Source organism: Haliotis cracherodii, unplaced genomic scaffold (genome assembly GCF_022045235.1).
Source record: "Haliotis cracherodii isolate W230 unplaced genomic scaffold, xgHalCrac1.p SCAF_33, whole genome shotgun sequence".
Lineage (NCBI taxonomy): Eukaryota > Metazoa > Mollusca > Gastropoda > Lepetellida > Haliotidae > Haliotis > Haliotis cracherodii.
Genome location: NW_027266290.1, coordinates 1,997,501 through 2,014,230, shown reverse-complemented (window position 1 = coordinate 2,014,230; position 16,730 = coordinate 1,997,501). Strand labels below are relative to the sequence as shown.

The window sequence follows — 16,730 nt, the reverse complement described above, 5'->3', positions numbered from 1 at the left end:
AATTAAATTTTCGTTGTGTTCATTGAAATTCCTGTATTCTGATTAGCTGAATTGGTCACGTGTTATTGTATTCATTTCCGAATGAATGTAAAAAATTAAGCCACGCCCACAGAGGCGCGCTACTTTTATTACTGCGGAATGTCGGGGAATCCCAATATTACAGTCGAGGGAATTCCCTTTCTGCTCACGTGTATCGTCATGCACAGGACATTTAGCGACTTTCATGCATATTCATTGTCCAAACTACCCTTTGAAACCGAAGGCCGAGGATGAATGAAACAGCAAACGTGCAGGCTCGCTCGCTTGTATTTTTCCCGCTCGCCTCGGTTCAACTTTCATGCCTTCGGGTTTCATTTCTGAATAGCATTTTTTCAACTGTGTTTTACCGTAATCAGGGAAGTAATGTTTGAATCTTGCGGTAACTGACCATGTTATTTGAAACAGCCGCCTTCTCCCGGACAAATTTCTTCCGGTTCGTTACAGTCTGACTGTTGCAGTTCTTTTCGCCTCTTGCCTTGATTGACAGGTCCAATGAACATTGTTTTGATCTTACACTCCGTTGATTAGCTACTGACTGTGTAGGCGTATCAAGTTATGTGCATAAATTAAACGATAACCTGATTCATGTCACGCCACTGTATGTATTCCTACACCTGGAACGTTTATCAATCTCGTCATTTTTGTCTGTTTTGATATATACAACTGTTTTTGATTAAACTATTGTAGATTTATTTGAGGATTGACTGTGTATTTTCTTCGGTTCATTGAGATATGAATCGAAAAACCGATGTGCAAACTGTTGTAAGAATCCTCTACGCGGATTCATACAGTTTGCACATCGGTTTTTTTATTCATACCTCAATGAACCGAAGAAAATACACAGTCAATCCTCAAATAAATCTGGCAGATGTCTTCGACCTGCCCGAAATTTGCGTTACATTCGGTCGATTCTTTCAACGAAGTGGTGCCAAGGGCCAACTGGTCAGGCTCTGTGATTCGGTTGGTAACGTGTCGTTGTGTGAACTGTTGTGTATATTATTGCACATTTATCGAGTGACAGGTTTGTCTGGTCCAAGAAGCGCAAACATGCAAGTGGAGAGTCACATTACATATCATATAGTATCTCAGGCGGATTTTTCATCAATTCTTTTGTAACCATTATTTTGAAGTATTTAAGAATTAATCTTGAATTTTAGTAATATTCTTTTTTGCTTGTCATTTCCTTTTCGGCACGTGCTGAGATAGCTGGCCTATTTACCCATGTGTAAGTACGCGTTCCGAGAGAGTACCGTTCTCAAAGAGCTCTTGACGTCATGGTAGACGTTAAAAGATGGTACTTGTTGTTATCCTGTCTGGCGCTCGGCATATAGGGGCTAAAACAAGGACTGGTCGGCTCGGCGTCAGTATACTGAGTCTGTGTGGGGTATTCATGTTAAGCTGCGGCATGGTATCTCATTGTGCTAGCACTATAAATCGGCAACAGTCCGGACTAGTACAAGCAGCCAAACACACACACGCACACGCACACGCACACACGCACGCGCGCGCGTCCATGCACGTCGCTATATAATTGCAATAAGCTTGGACGAGACGTTAAACCTAATTTCGCCTCACCTTGACGTAATGGTAGACATACCTGACACAGTAGGTTTTATCTCCTAATTCGAAAATGACATTTGAGAATCCTTCACTCTGATTAGTCCTCGAGTGATATCGAATCTACGTTATACTAGGATGCTACAGATAACATATATAGATGAAGATATATTTGGAAGCACTTCTCCCACATATCCGAGCTATTTCAAATACTGACCTACCTCATACACATTGCTAAATGCGATGTTGTTGGTCCTAGACTAGTAAGGGTGACATTTCATTTCAGACGGAAAGTACGATGAACAACGACTTAGTGAGTGTATTGTCAAATTCAGTAACATCAGTTAAGAATTGTCTTTCACTTTGTGTGAGTTGATTGGAGTATTAACCTTCTTAGAGTGATGGCCAAACTGTATTCTAGAGAAATGTGAAAATAGTCCGTCAGTGTTTACGTCATTTCAGGAATACGGTCTCGTGAAAAAAACATGAACGTCAAATTGTGTATATGAACATCAATATCGTGGTCATGTGTCCGACCTCTCGTCCAGTGGAACAGCCGTATATCGTGTACAGTTCACATTAAAAAAATTATCACAGCTTGTATTTTCACGCTACTCTATCAAGTACTGTGACGTCATGATTTTCTCGTCAGAATTCTTGAAAGAATTGTCCCTGGCTGACGTCATAATAGTGGTATGTCCTTTAGAGCTAAACTCAACGTGGAAAGGGGTGCAATACTTTATGCGCAGCTTTGTGCAATACTTTATGTGAAGCGATGTGCAATAATTTATATGCAGCGATGAGCAATAATTCATATGCAGCGATGTGCAATACTTTATATGCAGCGATGTCCAATACTTTATATTCATCATTGTGCAATACTCTATGTGCAGCGTTGTGCGATGCTTTATGTTAAATACATTATGTTCATTTCGTGGAGGACTTTATACTCAACACATATTTATTATATCCTAATTCTGCTTTAAATTATTTTCAATGCGTAATTTTATCTCTTAATTCTGCATTACGTTATGTTCAAAACATATTTTATCTCCTTATTGTACAGAACCTTATGTTCACCGCATATATTTTATCTCCTAATTGTACGGGACTTCATGTTCACCGCATATATTTTATCTCCTAATTTTTCGGGACCTTATGTTCACCGCGTATATTTTATCTCCTAATTGTACGGGACTTCATGTTCACTGCATATATGTTATCTCCTAATTGTACAGAACCTTATGTTCACCGCATATATTTTATCTCCTAATTGTACAGGACCTTATGTTCACCGCATATATTTTATCTCCTAATTGTACGGGACTTCATGTTTACCGCATATATTTTATCTCCTAATTGTACGGGACTTTTCGTTCAATATTGTTCAGTAATGCACATTTCAGTAGCACACAGCATCTGCCATTGAACAACTACTGGAGTTGCGACGTGACTATGAACCACCTGGCTGTGGAGACATGTGATAAACGAAACATAATCTCTTTAAATCGCACGTGGCTTATATACGACATTTTTATGACTGGCAGTGACATCTGCCTGTCTGTGCTCTGACGTCATATACCTCCCCACTCAACAACACTTCCGGTTCAGATACATTATCTTGTACATATATACAGTCTTGTCAAATATCCGAATTATAAACATATTGATTTCTTAACATAGAGCATACAATCGGGTATATAGAACGCATTCTTCTTTCTCGAGCTTAAAACTAAACTAACCATTTAAATGACACAGACTGGGATCAGATAATCACAGAAGTTGTTTTCCTTAACGTACTGAATTAGTATATGTAAACGGTACATTGGCATTAATCTTCTAGAAGTCCTATTTTTTGTTGGACAGATTGGTCTCCTTTATACCTGGAGACTGGGAGTTATAAAAAAGAGAGTTAAAATCTGAAAAGTTGTGTCTGGCTTGCAATCAAAATCAAATTGAAGATGAATTTCATTTTATAATAATTTGTTGATCGATATGTACATTTAAGACGAAAATATATACCCAAAGAGTTTTACCTGTACCCCTCCATACATACGTTTAATATTTTAATGGCATCAAATAATGTAATAATCAAAATCAAATTGAAGATGAATTTCATTTTATAATAATTTGTTGATCGATATGTACATTTAAGACGAAAATATATACCCAAAGAGTTTTACCTGTACCCCTCCATACATACGTTTAATATTTTAATGGCATCAAATAATGTAATAATCATTCAAAATCTATCCATATTCATTTACAAAGCAATGAAACTACGTCTTGTGTAAATTACCTAAAAAAAAATATTATAATGTTTCTCTCTCACTGTATACTCTGTAATGTATAATGGGCCTGTGGCCTACAATACATAATGACTAAAGACCATAAACACCTGGTGTCAATGCTGATTTTTAGGGATTCATTCATGTAATGTTGAGCGCTATTTTGCATTTGCCCCGATTGGAATCAGTTCCGGCGGATAAGCGAGACTGGTTATTCTCTGGCGTTGACGATTTATATTAAAGAAAGGTTTTGGAAATATATACGAATAATACTAGCCGAGTCTTGGAATACCATCTGAATGAAACTATAAAAGTGTACCTATCACAGCCGGAAAAAGTAATACCGTATTCGACGTAATAAGCGCCCATGGCGCTCTCAAAATTAGAAATAGGGGGCTCTTATTAGAATAGTAATGATTTTAGCCTGAAATGTTTATATACCACAGATATATTTTTCCAGAATTAATTGCCCATAATTAAGGGTGCATATAACACACGAGTGCGTATAATACACGAATAAATAAGTCTTGTGTACATTGATCAATCGAAAGGGATGCTAATTGGGATTATTCACTGGCCAATATATTTACAAATATCGCTGTGGGTGCTTATTACGTCGAATACGGTACTTATGGTATTTTTTTTATGAGGAAGACTGAAGCATCACACTGATCTCATCATATTTTACAGCAGACGCTCCGAGGGGTTAACTAAATATCACACGTTGCATCTTTACAAACCTCTTAAGTCAATAGCACTTACTTTAATGGATTGGGCGGTCAGGTTTGTTGACTTGGTTCACAGTATGGCGTCGTACCCCACGAAGTGGCTCATTGCTCATGATACTCATCACTGGATTGTCTGGTCCAGATTCAATTGTTTACAAGCCGCCGTCGTAGTGCAAGTGTATTGCTGTGTGCGGCGTTAGAAACAGACAAACACTTTCCTTTTTGTGAAACGTGTGTGAGTCACGTGTGCAATAAGTAAAGCAGAACATCCTTACCCTTCTCGCGACCACCAGAGCATAACCAGAGCATAACCAGTCTCGATTATCCTCCGAAACAGATTCCATTTGGCGTAAAAAGCAAAATAGAGGTGACGGTTGTATGATAGGATCACTGCAAACTAGTGATGACACCGGGTGCACGGGTGGCCCAGTCGTCTAAGGCGCCGCGATCGCTGTGCAGAGTTGCGTCCCTTGGCCAGGCCAGAAACCTATGATTGTGGGTTCGAATCCCGGTTCGCCCCGATTATGTGTCTAGGTTTGTCAGCACCATACCCGTGCTCGTGGGTTTTACCGAAGTGGTAAACGTCTGAGACCTGCATCACTTCGAGCTTTCCTCCCACATCAAGCTGAAACGCCGCGATATAACTGGAATAATGTTAAAAGCGGCGTTAAACCCAACTCACTCACTCACAGAGATGACACCAGGTGTTCGCGAAGAAGGTAAGCGATACTGATAGCACCCGCCACTCACATGCATTTCCTCGGTACAACCAGCAATTGCATGAAACAAGCGTCTCCATGATGGCAAAGAAGAGAAAAAAACTTCTACTTGCTCCAACATACTACCCTCTAATTCACAGTACTCCTGAAATACATCTTAAAACCCACAGCAAATTATATGTGACTGGTCAACACTCGCTTCACAACACTGATGTATATGGTAATTGTGGAATAAAAAAATATGATTATGACCTCATGTAGGACATGTTTGCATGCACCATCACTCAAACACGTGCGAGCAAGGAAATGACCTCCTGATGTCGGAATGGCTGTTTAAATATTTGCCTTTAAATATTTATGGATTAATGAGACTCATATTTATAATTTCGTGACTAGGGTTGGATGCAACGACATTCTCCCTCCACATAAACACGATTTCGACTTTTTTGTAATTTTTGGTTTGACGTTTACAAGAGCGTGAGACTTCTTTGGCTCTAAACAAGCACGACTCATGAGTCATAACACAACGTATACTGAAACAAACAGGTTAGGGATCGTAAATATTTTTGGGGAATTTAAAAAAAAAATTGTGTGCCCAGTCATCACAATAAAAATATTCATGATCCCAAACGTTTGTGTTCAGCATACATACATCATTGTCGCATTTTATTATCTTTGTCATTCCTGTACGTTGGGACTAAGATGAGATGAGATACGACATGGTTACATAATCAAGTCTTAAGTGAATAATACTAATTTTGAGCTGTTATAATGACAAAACAAGAAGTTTGATTCACAAGCAGATTGTCCACGTAGACTTATTGTCCCTGACCAGTTAATTGTTATGGCGCTGAACAGGTTTCTCTTATCTTTGAGACAAGTGATTTTGTTCGAGTAATGCCTCATTCACTCAGCAGCGAATGGGTACCCTGTAGAATGAGATCATAATGTGGCTGTATCATTCTTGCGCCTCAGAGGCTGCCTGGGTTATATACTCCCCAAGGAGCTGAGAAAGAAATCGAGCGCACAAAATCGAGGTAGAAATAGCGTTAGCGCTTTGAGTATGGACGGATGGACTATGGCGCATTACAAATATCTAAAAACTCAAAGGAATTGCTTGATGATTTGCAATCTCAGAAAAGAACCACTTTCAATTTTGTCAAAACATTACATTTTATAAATTTGTACACCACTATCCCACACGACGAACGTGGTTACCATAGATATAGTTATATATTTATCTTTCAAAGTTCAGGACAATTTGACAAAAATGAAAGCAAACATCATCTGTAATTTGGGGGCATGGGTGGCCTAGTTGTCTAATGCGCCGCGATTCGCTGTGCAGAGTTGCGTCCCTTGGGCACGCCAGAAACCTATGATTGTGGGTTCGAATCCAGGTTCGCCCCAATTATGTGTCTAGGTTTGTCAGCACCATACCCGTGCTCGTTGGTTTCACCGAAGTGGTAAACGGCTGAGACCTGCATCACCTCGGGCTTTCCTCCCACTTTAACCTGACACGCCGCGATATAACTGGAATACTGTTAAAAGCGGCGTTAAACCCAACTCACTCACTCACTCATCTGTAGTTTTATGAGAAGACAAATACGAAATGCTGGACCAAAGATAACATCATTGTATAAATTGAGGACAGGACATTTGGCCTAGAAGTAGGAATCCTAATGGGCACCAATTGAACCCTCTCCTTGTTCCCCGATCATGGTGGCCTTCAGAATAACGAGCCAACGTTTTAACCACTAGGCGACCACCCACCACCCCCGCGAGCGGATATACGTATAGATATGTATCACTGCCTGGCAAGAGATATGTAACACTAAATGGCAAGAGATATGTATCACTGCCTGGCAAGAGATATTTATTACTACATGGCAAGAGATATGTATCACTACATGGCAAAAGATATGTATCACTACCTGGCAAGAGATATGTAACACTAAATGGCAAGAGATATGTATCACTACCTGGCAAGAGATATGTATCACTACATGGCAAGAGATATGTATCACTACATGGCAAGAGATATGTATCACTACATGGCAAGAGATATGTATCACTACATGGCAAGAGATATGTATCACTACATGGCAAGAGATATGTAACACTAAATGGCAAGAGATATGTATCACTACCTGGCAAGAGATATGTATCACTACATGGCAAGAGATATGTATCACCACATGGATCACTACATGACAAGAGATATGTATCACTACATGGCAAGAGATATGTATCACTACATGGCAAGAGATATGTATCACTACATGGCAAGAGATATGTATCACTACATGGCAAGAGATATTTATTACTACATGGCAAGAGATATGTATCACTACCTGGCAAGAGATATGTATCACCACATGGATCACTACATGACAAGAGATATGTATCACTACATGGCAAGAGATATGTATCACTACATGGAAAGAGATATGTATCACTACATGGCAAGAGATATATATCACTACCTGGCAAGAGATATGTATCACTACCTGGCAAGAGATATGTATCACTACATGGCAAGAGATATGTATCACTACATGGCAAGAGATATGTATCACTACATGGCAAGAGATATGTATCACTACATGGCAAGAGATATTTATTACTACATGGCAAGAGATATGTATCACTACCTGGCAAGAGATATGTATCACCACATGGATCACTACATGACAAGAGATATGTATCACTACATGGCAAGAGATATGTATCACTACATGGCAAGAGATATGTATCACTACATGGCAAGAGATATATATCACTACATGGCAAGAGATATGTATCACTACCTGGCAAGAGATATGTATCACTACATGGCAAGAGATATGTATCACTACCTGGCAAGAGATATGTATCTTTACATGGCAAGAAATATGTATCACTACATGGCATACGTAGCGTTTAGATTGATCAAGGGGGCACGGATGGCCCAGTCGTCTAAGGCGCCACGATTCGCTTTGCAGAGTTGCGTCCCTTGGGCACGCCAGAAACCTATGATTGTGGGTTCGAATCCCGGTTCGCCCCAATTATGTTTCTAGGTTTGTCAGCACCATACCCGTGCTCGTGGGTTTCACCGAAGTGGTAAACGGCTGAGACCTGCATCACCTCGGGCTTTCCTCCCATATTAAGCTGACACGCCGCGATATAACTGGAATACTGTTAAAAGCGGCGTTAAACCCAACACACTCACTAGATTGATCAAAATGAAATAGCCATGGTTCACATTAATTATCTTTTTATGTGAAATATGTCCCTCATTTCATTTCACAAAGTGACGTTAGTTAACCTTATTATACAACTTTAACACAGCTTTGACAGACAAGGGGAGAAAAAAATCTCTATTCATAAATAAAATTTAATCGCGAAACAGACGTTAGCATATCCAAAACACGCCGATGCGTTTTGACGTATGTTGTCTGTGAATCGTCAGTGTTTTGAATAAAAAGACCAGACTCCCTGTTTTCATTTGGATACCGCGGCGGACCAGCAGACGTGCAGGGAAGGCTTTGACAACCATTAAGACTGGTCGTGACGAGAGTAGTGGCAGGACTGATGTGCACGAACTAAACTTGCACGAGCTTGGGCGGTGGTATAACACGCGTGTCAGACGACATCCGCCAGTCACTTTTCGTCGCCATCTTTAGACAATCCAGGACGCCATCTTGACTCTTCGCCACAGGTCAGTGAAAGTACCAAGATATTTGTTTTGTTGATACTTAGAACCTAATTTAAGAATGCGCCCGATTTGAGTTCTTATTCGATAAGTTTTTTTTATTTAATTTCCTGATTTAAAGCTATGCTATACATTAATCTCTCTACCAACAGCAACCAGACATTTCTGTTTCTGAAGTCTATTTTACTGTCTGGCATTTTGGTGATTGTTGGGTTTGATTACTTTTTTTCTATTGTATAAACAAAACGTCATTCAAATTAAAGAGTTGAACTTGTGAAAAAAGACATGCTTTTGAAATAATGTATCAAGGCAAGAACATAACCCTTTTAATCTCCATGTTTCATAACACATGACACTGTATTCCCGTGTAATAATGTGTTTCTAGTTGGGTCTGTCTACGTAAGTCTTATGCACAGCTGTGTATTAGGAAACTCCGTTTATCCAGACACCGTTAGTACAGAAACCCTGTGACCTGTGATTTTGAACCTGAATTAAGAACACGTTTGTGTCTTGTTCTTTTTTGGAATAGGTTTGGTTGATTCATTTTGGGAATTTCTCCAACACCAAATTTACCTGCCGTGATATAACTGAAATACTGTTCAAAGCGGGGTTAAAACACTCTCACACACTGTAGTTGGATCAGCTATTTCTTCCAGTTTCACATGAAAATTGTATGAGTGGGGCCCCTTTCTCCGTGTGCGTCACATACCTTTTTTTTATTATTGATCTAAATATTTAGAGGGCATAATGAAAACATTCAATTCAAAACTCCATTTTGCTTTTTATGTCCAATGGAATCTGTTTCGTCGGAAAATCGAGTCTAGTTATTCTCTGTCGCTGACGTATATACATCTCAATATTTGATAGACATTTTTGTATTTAAAAAGGTGAGTATTAGTTGAGTAGTAATTCTTTTATATGTTATATATCTTGTTATATTTACAGATTTCTGAAAGATGGCGGAAGTGTGCGTCTCGTTCCTTTATTTCGTGCTGGGGTCTCTCCTCATCCCCCTAGCAGCCCTCCAACCGGCCCCTGGAGGGACCCAAGTTGAGCTGAACATGCTGCAGCCTGGAATGTCACAAGGGATGATGCAGATGCAGCCACAAATGCATCAAGGTATGGGGATGCAGATGAGGATGCTGCCCCCGGTGATGCAAAATATACAGGGGATGCAGTCTGGGGGGCTTCAGATGCAACAGCCGGGGTCTGGCCCACCGGCCTGGATCACGGATTCTAGAGCCAGAGCCGTACAGATGAACTTCGCCATGGGTCCTGACGTGGGAGCCGGTGCTGGAGCGAGCTCTGGAATTCCAGGGACAGGGGCAGCTCAAGGAGCCGATGGAATAGGAGCTAGTATGGGTGCTGGGATGGGAGGTGGAATGGGAGTAGGTATGGGTGCTGGGATGGGAGGTGGAATGGGAGGCGGGATGGGAGGTGGCATGGGTGGGGGTATGGGTGCGGCTATGGGTGCAGCTGGACTACCTGGCATGGCCTTACAGCAAGCTCAGCAGCAAGCTCAGCAACAAGCTCAGCAACAAGCTCAGCAACAGGCTCAGGCTCAGCAACAAGCCATGGCTGCCCAGCAAGGGCTTACAGCCCAAACTATGTCGAATCAAGGCGCTCAAGGAATCCCAGGCGGTATCGGCGGTGTTCCCCAACCTGACATGCAAATGCAAAACTCCATGTGGGCAATGGGGCCCTACCCCCAACCAGGAATGATGGGGGGACAGTTTGGCTTCCAGTACCCCATAGCGGGAAACTACCCAGGAGGGGTACCTGGTATGGCAGCCGACCCCCAGCTCGCCATCTCCCTCATGCCGGGGACGACGCCGCGACCATCTGCCGCAGCCGCCGACGTCATAGCCAAAGCTGGTATCGTAGGAACTGTTACGTTAACCCCAGCCGTAACAAAACCTCCCGCGTCCACACCGTATCCCAAGATTCTGTACGTAGACAACCCCAAGTTCACAGACGGGATGATAAACTGGAAAGACGTGGCTGATGCTTTAGTTCAAATAGGCAGGGTCCTTAATTGGCTAATGAAGTTCTCATATGCGCAGTAACAATTTATTTTTCAAAATTACCATGGTTTACAAATAAATACGTCTGCCTCCGTTGCTTTCTCGGTGATACTTTTCATGTCTTGGCTGAGGATTTCGCGACAACTGGAAAGACACTGGACTATGCGTTGAATTACTGGACAATCATTAACCGAAATTTAGACCTATAACCCATTGGCGGTAAATGACGTCGATATGAGTAATGTAAAAGCAAGTGCAAGTCTATGTGTGATTAAATCATATTTATACCTGTACGTTGTTTTGTTACCAATAGTTTAACAAAGATTAGCTTCAGTTGTACAGATGACGCGGGGTAGAATAGGTCTTCAGCAACCCATGCTTGCCGTAAAAGGCGACCATGCTTGTCGTAAGAGGCGACTAACGGGATCGGGTGATCACGCTCGCTGATTTGGTTGATGCATGTCATCGTATCCAAATTGCGTAGATCGATGCTCATGATGTCAATCACTGGATTGTCTGGTCCGGATTCGATTGTTTACAGACCGCCGTCATATAGCTGGAATATTGCTGAGTGCAACGTTAAACAACAAACAAACAAAATCAATTGTACAGTGTTATTTCATTGTGCAGAGGAAGGGTCGTCTATGTTCGTTTTATGAAATAACATAGGTGCTATGCACCAACACATCGGCCTGAAATACACTATAAAAACACAAAAATGATGAAACTGTTACTTAAGTGTGAGTGTGTATGGTTTTACGCCGCTTTTAGCAATATTCCAGTAACATCACGGCGGGGGACACCAGTAATGGGCTTCACACATTGTACCCATGTACACAATCGAACCCGGGTCTTCGGCGTGACGAGCGAATGCTTTAACCACTGGGCTACCCGACCGCCCCCTGTTACTTAAGGCTCCTCTAGGTTAAGTGTTACGGTTAATTACAAAGGTGGAAATGGGGTAGCCTGGTAGTTAAAGTGTTTCTTCGTCTCGCTGAAGACCGGAGTTCGATCCCCAAAAGATGCATGAGGCCAACCTTTCGTGTACCCTTGCGTTATATTATTTGAATGAGTGAGTATGGTTTTAAGCCGCTTTTAGCTATATTCAAGCAATATCACGGCGGGGGACACCAGAAATGGGCTTCACTTATTCTACCCATGTCGGTAATCGATCCCGATTTTCGGCGTGACGACCGAACGCTCACATTGTTTGAATATTGCAGATGTGTAAAATAATACTCAATCACTTATAATCCCACAAGCGGTATGACATGATGTAGTATAAGGAGTAAAATGTGTTATTCTTGTCAGTGTATTCTAGTATGTATTTTCCCACTGATTTAAGACTTACAACGATACTCACTCACTCACTCACTCACTCACTCACCCATGTTACATGAATGAATGGGGTTTGATGCTACTTTAAACAGTATAACACGTCAAACGTGGTCGGAAATCCAAGAGACTTAGGCTGAGAAGTGATGTGAGGTGAAATGGGGTTTAACGTCGCGTCAAAAAATTATTGCAATTATATAACGACGTGCATGCACGTGTGTGAGTGGCTGCTTGTACTAGTCCGGACTGTTGCCGATTTATAGTGTGGCCCACTTAGATACCATGCCGCAGTTTCACATGAATACCCAATACATATACAGTATACTGACTCCGAGCCGACCAGTCCTTGTTTTAGCCCCTTAAGCCGAGCGCCAGACAGGGTAACAAAAAGTACCATCTTTTAACGTCTTTTGATATGACGCGACCTGGAATCGAACCCCGGAGCTTCCGCTCTCCGGGCGGACGTTCTAAGGCTGAGAAGATTACCAATTGGTGAAACCCACGAGGGCGTATTTGGTGCTAAGAAACCCAGGGCCATAATCAGATTTGGGGTTGGAAGTCACTGTCACAGGATTATGGCATGATCCTGGCATCCCTAAGGGAAGTAACTCTGCACAGTGAATTGTCGCTTATAACGACAGGACCACACGTTCCCCTTAAAAATGGAGAATTCTAAGTTTTAGTCGGGAATACAAGGATGTGGGTTAGCTTTAACGTTGCTTTGAAAACAGTATGTCAAGTATATCAGTGACTTTGTGAGTTATTTGGGTTTAACGCTGCATTAATTAATCATACACCGCCTCCGGGGCCAAGTGGATAGAGCGTCTGCCCGGAAAAGATCAGTGGTTCGATCCCTGGCCTCGTCATACCAAAGACGTTAACATATATTACCTGTTGTTACCCTTGGCATCAAGGGGATAAAACAAGGACTGGAGTTCGGCTCGTAGTCGATGTACTATTTCTGATTGGGGTATCCGTCTTAAGCTGCGACATGGTATTTTCAGTGCACTATAAAACCGGGATTAGGCTGGTAAGGCGCACACACACACACGCATGCGCGCACGCACGCACGCACACAGACAAGCACACACACACAAACATACACACACACACACATACATAAACACACACACTCATAAACACACATACAAACACACACACACAAACACACACACAAGCACACACATAACCACACACATACATAAACACACAAACAAACAAACACACACACACATAAACACACACACACAAACAAACACACAAACAAACACACACACAAGCACACACATAAACACACACAAACAAACACACACACACAAACAAACACACACACAAGCACACACACACACACACACACAAGCACACACACACACACACACACACACACACACACACACACACACACACACAACCCTGCATGTTTGTAGTCCAAGGAGGATTGGTCTACAAACAGAATATTCATGGTCATTATCGCTTTGTACAAGAGCTTTTGTGTGTGGACAGATTACATTTAGACCTCAGTTTGCTGGTTTGATTAGGATGGGATACTCTTTCAGCTTAACCGATTTTAATACTTGGTTTAGCGAAAACACATTACACATCGGTTTTTAAAAGATTCTGGTTTATCTATATTTAAATGTCATCCAGAGGATTCAGTGTCAAAGGAGACAGAGTTGATTTATGGTGTTAAGCTTCGTTTTTATTGTTTCATTGTGGCGTTGCTGTCCATTTCCTGGCGTATCTATCAAAAGAATGATTACTTTCATAATCGTTTTATATATCACCTTTTGAAAAAAATCTGGTTAAGTCTAATCTAACTGCAAGCATTCTGATAATCATTTAAGTTTCATGACAACCTTTTGTGAAGAATTCTTATAAATCATGTGTTAAGTCTCATGAGAACTATTTGTAAAACTTTCTGATAATCATGTGTTAGGTTCAATGATAACCCTTTGTAAAGCTATTTAATACTCGTTAGTTGTTTTATGATAACCCTTTGTAAAGCTTTCTGATACTCACGTATTAAGTCTCATGATAACCTTTTGTAAAGCTTTCTGATAATCATGTATTAAGTCTCATGATAACCTTTTGTAAAGCTTTCTGATACTCACGTATTAAGTCTCATGATAACCCTTAGTAAAGCTTTCTGATAATCATGTGTTAAGTCTCATGATAACCCTTTGTAAAGCTTTCTGATAATCATGTATTAAGTCTCATGATAACCTTTTGTAAAGCTTTCTGATAATCATGTATTAAGTCTCATGATAACCTTTTGTAAAGCTTTCTGATACTCACGTATTAAGTCTCATGATAACCCTTAGTAAAGTTTTCTGATAATCATGTGTTAAGTCTCATGATAACCCTTTGTAAAGCTTTCTGATAATCATGTATTAAGTCTCATGATAACCCTTTGTAAAGCTTTCTGATAATCATTTGTTAAGTCTTATGATAACCTTTTGTAAAGCTTCCTGATAATCATGTGTTACGTTTCATGATTACCTATTGTAAAGCTTTCTGACAGTGGAAACCTTTGTATAAACTTCTGATAATTATTCTAAAAGTATTTTCATGATCTTCTATAATGTCATGTTAAAATGCATGGATGTTTTATGACATTATATTTCCAAACTTTGTGAAAAAGGCTTGAAAAATAATCATTTTCATAATTACCGCACCAAACATAGCAGTGTGTCAACCAGTTGTCATCTCTGATTTATGTGTGGGCATAGTAAAGGAAGTCGACATATGTTAATGCTAGAAACGGAGTTTCCGTCAGCAACACAGAAGTTGAACTATGGAAGCCTCTAGTTTCCTGTTTCGTATACTTTTCTTCATATATTATTTATTCGTTTGATGATGAAAACGACGAGCACATGTTTTACACATGATGTTTATTTGTCTGTCTGTCTGTTTGTTTGTTGTTTAACGCCGGACTCAGCTATATTCCAGCTGTATGACGGCAGTCAGTAAATAATCCAGTCTGGACCAGACAATCCAGTGATTGATATCATGAACATCGATCCACGCAATTGGCATCAATCGAGTCAGCAAGTCTGACCACCCGATCCCGTTAGTCGCCTCTTACGTCATGCATTGTCGACTCTTACGTTAAGCATTGGTTGCTGAAGACCCATTCTACCCCAGATCTTCACAGGTCTCTTACATATGAAGCGAGACCGGAAGATAATTGATACAGATATCTCCCTCTCTCTCATTAATGTGATATTTTCATGAGAAGGAATGTACACAGTGTCATGATGCCATTTATCATCGAAAATTCTCTAACGACTTCTGCCGAGAATAGAGGCGTCGTTCATCTAACAACTCAACCTGCCGGAAGCTGCAATGTGACATGCGCAGTTGACGAAACAATCACAACAAGCAGCTAAAGAAGAGCACGTAATGTCGTCATTCAGATGATTCATAGAAAAGCTGTGAGTTTACACATTCCTTTCAGCTGACACACCATGAAATATCCGAAAAACTGTTCAAAACAATTCTAAACCAAACACACTCACTCATTACTTACTGGATCAGTCCAGATCACCCATCTTCCTCAATCGGGGGATTCCGGGAAAGAACTGGTCCATATTCCCGAGGCAAGGGCGTTAACTGACTATAAAAGTACATTTTCTACCCTTGGCGAACTAGACTGTAACTCCGGGCTTACATGTTGGCTGGATTAACGAGTCTATGTATAGTCCAATCAAAATCACGCAACGACCAAGACATCCGGTTCGTAAACAACATGGATTTCACCGTGCAGATTTCGGTCAACTGCAAGATTTGCAAAGCATGTGTACCGTCAAATGGGCGTCGAGAGATATTTTCCAAATCTTTTTTAATCAAGGTGCTCGAGTGATTTTATGCACTTCGCGAGATAAGATCGTCTTGACTTGGTGCCACAAAGCAAATGCAAGTGATATGAGAGGTGGAATATGATCAATAGCAGGGACATAGAAGGGACTGAAATCGTAATTGTCACTGGTGGCGCTACGATCGAGCCTGGCAATTCAAGCCGAGCTCGGCAAGGGTGGAAACTGGATTTTTTTTAAGTCAGTTAACTCCCTTGCCTCGGGAAGATGCTTGTCCGCAGGAATGTATGCCGGTCGTATGAGGCAACTTATCTGATCGGATGGTATTAAGGCTCTGTGACTTGGTTGATTGTGTATCATCGTACTCCGATTCATTACTCATAATAGCAATCAGTTGACTGTCTGGCTCAGAATCGATTATTCGTTTTAACACATTTTTATTTCCGAAAATTATACACGGCCTGGATAGGGAAACAAGTCCTACGACTCCATTTATACATACAATAAAAATAAACATACCGTCAAGGTAGTGTG

General features: G+C 40.9%; 1 protein-coding gene across 1 annotated transcript; it reads left to right on the top strand.

Annotated features, from left to right (window-relative positions):
• Window positions 1-9,978: 9,978 nt before the first annotated feature.
• LOC139477348 (elastin-like) lies at window positions 9,979-11,088 on the top strand. The gene has a single exon (XM_071259901.1). It carries the CDS (start codon window positions 9,979-9,981, stop codon window positions 11,086-11,088), a length of 1,110 nt encoding a protein of 369 aa, XP_071116002.1.
• Window positions 11,089-16,730: the final 5,642 nt, after the last annotated feature.

Bases quoted from the DNA above. Each gene is read 5' to 3' on its own strand.
- LOC139477348 (XM_071259901.1), top strand. From the start codon at position 9,979: ATGGCGGAAGTGTGCGTCTCGTTCCTTTATTTCGTGCTGGGGTCTCTC.